Here is an 11,031-nt window from a genome sequence, read left to right as displayed (position 1 = left end):
TGACTACTCTTGATAACCTCCTTTTCCTCCACTTGCTTAGAGACAACATCCAGGATGGGTTGTTCCAAGGATGAAGGTGAGATTGACTGGCCTGTAGTTTCCCAGGTCTTGCACTTTTTCAAGACTGGAGCGACATTGGTTTTCCTCCAGTCCTCAGGCACCGGGAGGTACCTGTGTCTTTTCAGAGATGATGGAGAATGGTTTAGCAATAACATCTGCAGCTCTCTCAGCACTCTTTGAACCCTCTTACCCAAGCCCTGTTGGTTTGCTTACCCATAGCTGTGCTTTCAAATGAGGGAACAGCACATTTGTGAGCGACTGCCAGGACATTTTCCGCCCACTCTCCCCTTCACTGTTATCCAGTCTAGTTCCCTCCAGCCTTTCATGCTGGATGGTAATTTCCTCTTGGCAGCTGCTGCCTTGCCTTGCTCACTCACTGCCAGCTCTTCACTTGACATATATTCACAGGGATGGAGAGAACCAACTTGCAGCAACCTCCCACCTCTGTCTGCCCAGCCTGGTGCAAGGCCAGTGCCCCAGAAAACAGTGTTTGAACTGCAGCTGCTGGCTGATGAGGCCGAGTTGCAGAGTGCCAGGCAGACAGGATTGACCAGCAATGGCTGAAAAGGAATAGGAACATTTCTTTCTCACGGTTATCATTATTGGAATTGATACCGAAGAAAAAGGTACACTTTGGTAATGGTTGGCTGTGCATGGAATTTAAGAAAAGCTGTTCACATCTCAAGGCAGTAAAGGCAGCTGTGTAGGAGAGCTGACTTGGTAAGCAAAATGGCTTTAAAACCCCCTGTTTTAGGAATGTCCCATTTTAAAACGTGAGATGTAAGTAAAAGCAAAGTGGGAGGCAAGTTATTTTAACAAATTTTAATCAAGCTACAAACTTTAGTAGATATAGTACCTCCAGAAAATAATCTAGTCCCCATTGTCTGTGCCTCTCTGAGAAATCATCAACTTTTTCAAGACACCTAATCTCACAGCAGTCGCCTGAAAAGGAGGTAAGAATAACAAATTAGTGAATGATCAGTCAATGAAAAATGCCAACTGTCCAGGAAAAAAAAAATCTTATCCACAGATTTCCCCACAGTGCCTAACACAATGACATAAATGCACTATGCATAAATGACATAAATCACAAGGGATGCAACTTTCTATGCCAATGACTCACTGCACACAAACACGGCCAGTCTCAGACAGTTGTAAATTTAAAAGTGAGATATTACAGCACAGCAGAAGCAACTCCTAAAATTAAACTCCTGACATAGCTCCAAATTTCCTTCTTTTGATGCATTTGAGTTGTACATTTTTAGCATTTTCTATGAGAACGATGTTACTTTTCTTCTTTTTCACAAAACTACAGTAGAAACTGTACCACTGGTAGGACTTGTATTAAAACCAGGGCAACTGGTTTATGAGGTGCAGGTAAAGACAAAATGGTCAAACTCTAAGGACTCTAAGATTGCAGCTACAGGATTACTGAGTGCAGTATGAATCCTGAGAGAATAAAAAAGGTACCAAAGGGAGACAAGAAACTGTTTGTCTCTTGGGTTTTCTTCATATTTTTTTAAGAACTGAGAATGTTCCATGACAGCAAAATCCCCGTGGCTAAATGATATTTATTTTTCCCAGTATTTTTCCATGACCACAGCTTTAGATAAGAAGCAAATGACTGTATCACTTGTCACAGGGTAAGGTAGAGGCATATAAACACCTTTATGTGTTTTGGAAAAAAAATTAAAGGTTAGGTGAAATTTTACTCACCAAACAAACTTTTAATTTCAGATTCAGGAACATAAAATGGTGGGCCTGAAAGAAAAGGAGTGACACTAATCAGAGAGGAGACATGGGAAGAATATAAAATTTACACTGCAGTAGGAGTGCCAACCCCTTGACTCACAGCAACTGGCCTGTAATTGGGCCCCAGAGTGTAACACCATCAGCAGGAACCAGAAAACATGTCCAGGAACTTGTGGCACCTTGGAGGGCCAGACAGCTTCAGATGTTGCTGCTGCTTCATCTCCAGCTGCAGCAGGGAATCATGAATGTGACGTGCATATGACCACTCTCAGCGCGCTGTGTGAATCTGGTCTACAATCTCTTTATACTACAGTGGCATGATTAGGGCTAAGAGCTGAACAATGTCAGAGGAGAAGCAATGTATTAAACTATTGTTGCTTGTGATAGCAAGACCTATTTTTTTGGTGGGGGTGGAGGGGTAATTATGCTGAAGGGCCCAACAGCAGAAGATCTCTTTCTTTTGTGAGCTAATATTAACTAAAAAATTCTCCCTTCTGTACATAATACAAAAACTATAAAAGGAAAAATACCTTATGATTTTACAGAATTTCACCCCTCCAAGTACATTCAGAGCATGGTATTGGCTGAGAGAGAGGCACAAGATGGGAAACACATTGGGTTGCAAGTACTGGATAAACAGCATGAAGCTGATGCTCTTGGGAGTGTTTCAAGCTCCCGAGGCCAGACAGGATGTTACTAAGTGCTCTGACTTCCAGCTTCATTGTTGCAGCCACACGTACAGTTTCATTTCATTGTTAATATACCATGACTGTCCTCAGCTTACCCTCAGCATGTCTGAATGCTATAGAAAGCACAAACTTAGTCCCAAGCTTGGTCAATATCTAAACTTTTCAACACATGGTTATACTGGTGTCACCAGCTAACAAAGCTGTAGAGATAAAAATATTAAGGAAGATACTAATACATCTACTGTATCTTTATACAATTTGTATTAGAGCAAAACCACAACATGAACAGTAAAAAGTTCTCACCTTTGTGTTTGTTTGGATCATATGAAACGGTAACAAGGAGATAAGAAGAATTTTTCTCCACTAGGTTGATCATCAAATTGGCATAGCTAGAAGGAAAAAAAATTATACTTTATTATTTTTGTAAGGCATTCAAAAAATTCAACAAAATGCATTTCTATGGAGACAGAATTTGAACTTAACTGCACACAATTTAAACTGCTTAGTTTAAATTTCAGAAACATAAAATTCATGCTACACATGAAAAAGATAAAATAGAAGTTATCTTTATTCCTCATAAACAAGCATTTATCTTTTTTTGCACATTCAAGTCAAGATTAACAGATGAAGCATTCATCTGCCATAGTTTGCAATACAGTACATAGTACAGTACTGATCTTTTAAAATTATTGTGACTTGAAAATTCTGTATCTAATTAAAAAATCCCAGGAGCAGATTCAAACTAAATTTGGGCTAGCTATAGGCAAGAACAAAAATTTGTAATCAAGGAAAGTGAGGGGAAAAAGAAAAAAGACAGAAGAAGTAGACATGGTGAAAAGAAAATAATAGAATTCAGATGAGACTTGCAGCTCTGCTTCTGCTGGGTTGGAGCAAACCACATACTTTCCCACCAAGAGGCAGGGTGGCTTCCTGAAGGAAAAGTACAGCACTCTGCAATTGCAGCAGATGCTTGTGGTAGAGAAGAACTTGTGTAGGCTGGTCCTTTAAATGAAAAAGGAGTCATTAATCAGTGACAGGATCAAAAACTTGTCACTGATACATCAGAGAAAAGACAGTAACAATGCAATTTACTAACCGTTGTCTGTCACATGGATTCACGGCTACAAGAGCTCCTCTGTCCCAAACCCCATCAAACTTGCCAACTATCAAGCTATAAGGAGATAAGGAAAAGGCTTAAAAATAGTAAAAAGGATCCTTCATCTTCTTTCAGACACTTTTGTGAAGTCACAAGGATTCTGCAGGTAGTGATGCAGATTCCCCACCACCTTTTTGTTATGATGCAGCATTTTCATAATCCAAACCAACAGGATCTGGAACCCAAGAAGCCCTCCCAGTCCTTTGTCCTGCTGCAACAGCAAAGGGGTGTGGGAATTGGTCAGTGCTTCCCCATCATTAGGGGCTGCTGAGACATGGCAAGGAGGAAGGAATGTAGTTTTAACACATTTAGGCTACAAGTCTGGGTGTTTAGTAACCACATCCTGCTGTCTAACATGCACTCAGCACATCAGCAGTTCTTGACCACCTTCTAAAACCCATGCATGATTTCACATGCAGGCTCAGGAGGGTGCTTTGTTGCTTTACTATCATTGACTCAGCACATTCAGTAACTTTAGACACCTGAATTGCCAGTTATACATGCCCACAATAGCTGGCTTCAGCTTCCAATTTCTTTAATGCTAGAAAAGCTAAGTTGCACTGCTGCTTGCCTCAGTGCAATTCTGCTGCAGATACTAGTTTTGCTCCTGGATATGCCTGCAAGTGAGCAAGACTATCAAGAAATGCCTTTATTAACGGGTGGTAAGAGCAGCCAGAATGACACAAAAGACAAGAATATCTGGGAATAAGAAAAAGGCTTGGTTTTGGTAATTATAAAAATAGGTTAGACAGTAAGATAGTAATAAAGTAAATTGCATAATTTAAAAGAAAGTTTGAATAAGTTTACTTAGAAAAATGTAGCGTGGAATTGTGCAATAGCCTTCTGCCTACTGGGCAGGTGTCAGAGTCCAATTGCATCACCTCTGTCTTCATTTCTGTACAAGTTTTGGCTAGGCTAGAGTCACCTTTTTTCATAGTAGCTTACATGGGCCTGTGTTGGATTTGCATTTGCTTGCTTGCAGTCATGTAAATAACAGACTGATGATTTAGTTACTGCAGAGCAGCACTTACACAGCACCAACACCTTTTCTGCTCCTCACACCCTGACACCAGTGAGTAGGCTGGAGAGCACGAGAATGAGTAAGACACTGGGTGGGGACACAGCAGGCGCAGCTGACCCCAACTGAACAAAGGAATATTCCAGACCATCTGGCTCCGTTCTCAACAATACAACTGGGTTGGAGGTTGATAGATGGGGGCACTGCTTGGCAGCTGGCTAGTCATCAGTTGCTTGGCTGATGGTGGGCAACTGCTTTCATTTGCACCACTTGTCTTTCTTGGGTTTTATTTTCCTCTCTCTTTGGTTGCTCTTTGTTGTGTTTTTTTTTTTTCCTTTTTTTCTCTTACACCTTCTTGAATTTTCTTTTAAATTATTAAACTGTTTTCATCTCCACACACGTTTCTTTCTCACTTTTACCCTTTTGATTGTCCCTCATCATCTTGTGATGGGGGAGTGGGCAAGCAGCTGTGTGGTGCTTAGTTCCACTACCTTAGCCAGAGTTAAACCTTGAGAACTTCTCTCTGCCCACTGCTATTTTCATTGCAATGGCATTGCTTAAGTCTCTGGCATCTAACCCACTGATGCCTACATCTAACCTAAATACAAGCTGATCTTGTATTTCCCACTCTACTGTGATGAGACACGATAATACTTCCAAGTGCTGACTTCTTTTAAATTTTGCCAAGTCTAAGCATCTAATTTAAATAACCAGGCTCGTAACTGAAAGGACATTTTTAAAGAGACAGTTAAACAAGCAATGGACATGCAGGGCACAAAGGAACTTTTAGTGGGGCAGGGGACAAACTTGATCTTCTGAGGCTTGGAGGCTATTCTCCTCTCTGTGTAGCTGAGTCTGCTGGGTGACCTCAGGCAAGCCATTGAGGTTTTCTGCACTTGGTTTTTCTTTCCAGCTTTAGTCTGGTCTAACTGGATTGGCAGCAGTGGCTCCATACATGCATTTCATCTACTTTACTCCCCAGCTATTTCATCAAGACCTACAGACATCCCAGCCTGCAGGCAGGCTCCTCCTGTGGCCTTGTGTCAGTCCTGGTCCCCTGGCTGCCCAGATCTCAGGACCTGCTGAGCGTCTAGGTGCTCCTTGCCCCTCTGCACATCCAATTTCCTTCACAACACAATGAAGTGATGAGGAAAAGGTCAAAAGAAGCACTGTCTTTCATCCTGATGTGGAGTGAGGATGAAGTTAAGGTATGAGGAAGCACTTCCCTTGGGTTTACCTCTTTCACTGTATCACACTGCTATGTGTTTATATGGTATTCAGCATGGTTTAGGTACAGCTACATCTAACAAAATTTAACATGTAAATCAGAGATTTACATACCTGCAGAAAACCCACTGGATTTAAGAGTAAACTTGTGAATTTCTATCTATGCATATGTTTAGTAGTTTCAGTAAATGCGATTTTTCATTTTCTTTTGAAGTCTTGCAGCCATAATTGTACTAGGAGGTACAGTGATTGCGTAATATAACTGATTTACATATGTCCCAGAATTCCCAGAAAGAGCAGTAATTCCTGTTACTCTTTAACTAGCAAGAGTCTTTGAAATATCCCATTCTGACAAAGGTCAGGAGCACATCTGAGTTTTCTTCTAATGAATGCTAGGCTAATGGAGATGAAAGGGATCTGTTAGTAGGCCAGCCTCAGCAAGAGAGAAATAAGTTTAATTTCCATAATTACTGGGTAATTAATCAAATTGTCTCTACACAGAAACTAGAAGTGTGTGTGCATTTTTCTAGTCACAGGTATTTGCTGACTGGTGTTGGGAATACAGTTCATTCTGCATCCAGAACATCTGCCAATTTATTTTGTGACAACAAACTATGTACTGGATCCAGTGACATGCACTGAAATTGTCACTAATTACCTAATTTTGTTTATTTCAAAGTATTATTCCACCATGTTGTGAGAGAAGTTACAGGTTTCACCACACTACTTGCTACAAAATTTATGATTGATTTTTTCAATAATTTCAGAGAAACACAAGCAATTTTTGGGCAACCTGTCAACTCACAAGAAAGATTTAAAGGGATCTACGGTGTAGCAGGTACTCTGGAGGGACAAGGTGGGTAAGAAACCAGGCAGTATCTACAAAGTCACATTCATACACATGGCATCTCCTGCAAGACTAGTTACATATGCCCTTAGTGGTAAGGGCACAGCTTCAGTCACTCTGTTACTTATATACACTATTCAAACCAACTGGAGTCGGTTGCAGCAGCAGAAGTCTCAGTCATGGTCTACTGTCTGAAAGACTCTGGATTCTAGTAAAAATAGTCTTTTTTTCTGGTGTTTTGGCAGATTGAAAAAGAAAAAAAAAAAAAGATCAGTAGTGAACACTGTGCTGGTGTCCTGAACTACCCATCGTGCCTGTATGTAATAGTTCTGGAAAGCCCATTGAAGTAAATGTTAAGACTTTACCTCCTTTTTACTGAAGAGCCATGGAACAAATTCTTGGTTTTTTGCTCTTTAAAAGAGCAAATAAACACAATAAACTTCACCAAAACCTTATAATCTAAGGAAAAATCACATCTGAGTACAAACTGTAAGAGGAGGGAACTATTGTGCTAAGACACCTCTGGATATATTCTCTTTACTTTTACTAAGTTACTCTGAATCTGAGATCGTGCTGAAGTTTTGCTTCATAGAATTCATATGTAATGTTAAAGATAATTTCGTTTTACTGTAAAAGCAAACAATTTTTTGATAACTTTCACAGAACAGCTTGGAAGAAGAAGCACCTTTAAAGATAATTAGTTGTCATCCTTAACAATTAGCAATGGAATTAGACTTTTGTTGGGAGATTGGCCACTCAAATTCCTCATACAAATTAATACAAGTTTGCTTAAGAGGACCTGACAAATCTTTGCCTGATTCAAATAAAACAGTAGTATTGGACAGTATTAATACATATTCAATTATGGAGAATTATAAAGCACGATGAATATTCCTACCTGGACAAATCATAAATACTGCAGCAGTAGAGGGAAATGTTGCCAGAGGTACTCTACAATAAAAGCAAAAGAAAGAATTCTTATCAGCTGTCTTTAAATACACACTCTTAAGTATATATTTATGCTTTGCATCTTTAAATATACCCATACACTATTAAAATGAAATTTAAATTGATTAAATTTAAATTAATATACACTATTAAAATTAAATTTTAAAATACATTTATGTGTAATGGGGAAAACCTGAGAAATATTTTTAGTTTTAGTTTACTGAGGCAACTTTTCTGATCCCCTTTACAGAGGTTCTAATGTATCAAGGCGTGCAACTGTCCAGTTTTAAAATACATTCCTTCTACATTCAGGTGCTTTACTGTCATAAGAAGGGCAAAATAGTAAGTTTAGAAGAATAACAACTTCTCAGTCCAAAAATACAATTCAGAGCTTCCTTTTAGACCTCTTCAGGAGAGGTGAATGATTACCAGTAAAACAGATGCATAAAAACAGAATGACTTGTTTGCTCAGTTAAACCAGCATTGCATGATTAACCATACCAGATCATTTGACAATACAGGAGACATACCTGAAACATTTTTGCTCCTGAAATCTCAGGGACTGGCTCCTCACAATAAGGCAGACTGTGTTCTGAAAAAAAATCCTTCACTGCTTGCTCGCTGACTTCCACACCAACAACACTGTGCCCCATGTCTGCCAGCCTGCACATAAGAGAGAGAGGACCCAGGTTTACATGAGGCCCACAGCCTGGGCAAAATGTCTATCTCCCATGCATCATTTATTCATTAGGGAAAGCCTAGTTTTAGGATGCCCTGATATGTCTAATCCTGACTTTCTGAAGTGTTCACGTTATACTGAACATGTTCTTTCCATGATTTGAGCTTAAATTAGCACCGCTCAGCATACAGTTGAGGAGGACCTACATGCTTTATTTAGATTTAATGAATTATTTATTTATTCCTACTAACTCGATGAAAACAGAGGTGATCACACTGAGAAACTGTCCATTTCAGAAAGGTGCTCTGCTCTGAACTGAGGTGACTGAGGCACACTGTCCTCTCAGCTGCCTCTGTGGGTTGGCAGGAACAGGCAGCAAAAGAGGTGTGATAACCTCCCTGCTGCTGCAGCTCAGCAAAACAAAGTGTGTCAGAGACCACAGTCAGCCTAGGAAGTAGTTTCTGTGATAAAACCTCATAGCTGGATTACTTGAAGACGCAGTGCATTTTGGTTTGTGCACCCTCCCTCTAAGAAAAAAACACTGGCTAATACAGGCCTTAATTTTAAATACAACACTCCCTCACTACCCCCTCCCCCTGGGGAAAAAAAAAATAATAAGAAGAAGTATAAAAAAAGAGGAAGTTACATTTAGCCCAAATCACTTGAATTTCCAGAGTGGCATGCCACATAATCTCTTGAAAATGTTGTCTGACACAATTGACCTCATTGTGGGCAATTTAAACTAGCATTGCTATGAAAAGAAGCAGTGGTAAGGGCATAGCTTCAGTCACTGTCCATCTAAATTCAGCATTCCCCAAGCTGAACTTGGAACAATCAGGTGGACTTTCAGGTCAGACTTGATCCATTCAATTTATGCTACTATACCACACACCAGCTTCCTCCTCCCTTCAGCTTCCAGTGGCACTGCTTTCCTAGCAGTGGAAATGTGGCACATTTCCACCAGCCAATATAAGGCTGGGAATTCCCCCTCTCCCTCTCTCCCTCCATCAAACAAGGTTTTTTTCTCTTATTATCTGTGTATTACCATTTCATCTCTACTGCTTTACCACAAAGTGGGAAAAATATTCTCAGTCCACTCCTGCCATTTAAAAGAACATCCAGATACTTTTGAAGGAGCCTGCAAAAGAATAGACATGTTTTACTTAACTCTGTGAGTATTTGTGCTGGCACATGAAAAGCCAAGTGCTACACACTATGCCAGGTAGCACGAAAACTCCAGGATGGCACATATATTATTAGCTCAATCTGCTTCATGCCATTAAAAATAAAAACATAAAATAAAAGGATTCACCTTCAATTTACATAGCAAGAAAGTCAATTTCATGTCATTCAGAAATAACACATTTCTGTTCTATTTTCTGTTTGTCTTTGCAAGTAAACAATCCAACCAACCCACATCTAAGAGGGTCATAACAGAGATTTTAAACAGAATGATTATGAAATTTCTGCATCGAGCAAATCACTTCTAGAGGTCTTGAAAGACTATATAACCAGGTTTGCTCTCTTAGTCCATTTACTGCATCGTAGTGCTCTGATGCCCTCTGCACATTGTTTCAAGCCCAGTTTCACAACATGAACAATAATGCAAAGCCTCTCCATCAGAAAGTCTAAGATTTTCTAGCCAAACTATCCAAGCTCTAAGGTTAAAAACCTGATTCAAGAGTAAAAGCTCTGAATTAATATCAATCCTTTCTTTTCTCTGTCCTTTGACAAACGTAGGTCACAAAAATATCTATATTTATTTTTGTTTCAAGCTGTGCCCATGTAAGCTTATTTGCTTTATGCAAATGTTCCATTTTCAATTAAAAGTTTCTCGAATGAGCCAAGCCACTCATCCAATGGCATTACTTAAAACAGCTAAGCAGAAGAGTGAAGTCACGTACGGATGCCCTTGCTCCTTGTGAAACCCGATGTTGCCCATTTCCCATTTTTGTAGCCATTCCTCCTCTGTCACCACTCTCTCTTTCTGAGACCCAACATCAGAGTCTTCCAGGAGCCCGGATGCATCTGCTGAGTGGTCCATGTCTCCAGAGAGTGCTTGTAGCTGTGAAAAAAACAGAGAAGAATTACCCCCACCCAATTCATAGTTTGGAACTGGCTCTTACTTCCAGACAAAAATTTAGCAGATCTCAAGAGATTACAGTTCGATGATAGTCGCAATGTAGCTGTACCGAATGCGATAGAGCAATCAGCACACTCTTCTACCGATAGCTTCGGCCAGACCTCGTTTCCCGGGGCGGCTGAACGCGCCTGTCCAGCACTGTGGGACCGCCGGTGGATTCCCATTTGGCACCCATCGGGAAGCCCCCCCACCCCGCTAGCGAGGGAGGGAGATGCCGACATTTCTCTCCCGTGAAACCCGCGGGCAGGAGGCGGGGGCGAGCGGCTGCTCGGGGCCGGGGGCCCCCCGCCCGGGCAGCGGCAGCGCGGTACCTGCGCGGCCGCGGGTCCCGGGAGGGCGGCGGGGCCGGGGCGGTGCCTCCCCGCCCTCCCCCTCGCTACGCACCGCGGAGAGCGGAAGCAGCGGCAGGAGGAGGCGGGCTGAGGGTGCACGGCACCGGGGAGGAGGAGGATGGCGGTGGGGATGGCGGCGGCGGCGGTGAGTGACTCCCTCTCTCCGCTGCAGCGCCCACC

General features: G+C 41.3%; 1 protein-coding gene across 2 annotated transcripts; it reads right to left on the bottom strand.

Annotated features, from left to right (window-relative positions):
* Positions 1-856: 856 nt before the first annotated feature.
* Positions 857-10,934, bottom strand: TPMT (thiopurine S-methyltransferase). 2 transcript variants are annotated; one of them, XM_066324059.1, is made up of 9 exons: positions 10,831-10,934; positions 10,281-10,441; positions 9,422-9,514; positions 8,228-8,360; positions 7,648-7,700; positions 3,598-3,672; positions 2,805-2,890; positions 1,777-1,821; positions 857-1,002 (listed from the first exon to the last, which is right to left on the bottom strand). In XM_066324059.1, the coding sequence occupies exons 2-9, from the start codon at positions 10,418-10,420 to the stop codon at positions 887-889; spliced, it is 741 nt and encodes a 246-aa protein (XP_066180156.1). In that variant the 5' UTR covers positions 10,421-10,441; positions 10,831-10,934; the 3' UTR covers positions 857-886. The 2 variants fall into 2 exon arrangements, with proteins under 2 accessions (XP_066180156.1, XP_066180146.1); XM_066324049.1 differs by lacking the exon at positions 10,831-10,934 and adding an exon at positions 10,621-10,780.
* Positions 10,935-11,031: the final 97 nt, after the last annotated feature.

Source organism: Sylvia atricapilla, chromosome 1, assembly GCF_009819655.1.
Source record: "Sylvia atricapilla isolate bSylAtr1 chromosome 1, bSylAtr1.pri, whole genome shotgun sequence".
Taxonomy (NCBI): Eukaryota; Metazoa; Chordata; class Aves; order Passeriformes; family Sylviidae; genus Sylvia; species Sylvia atricapilla.
The sequence above is the reverse complement of the archived record's forward strand: the minus strand, read 5'-3'. Positions and strand labels throughout refer to the sequence as shown.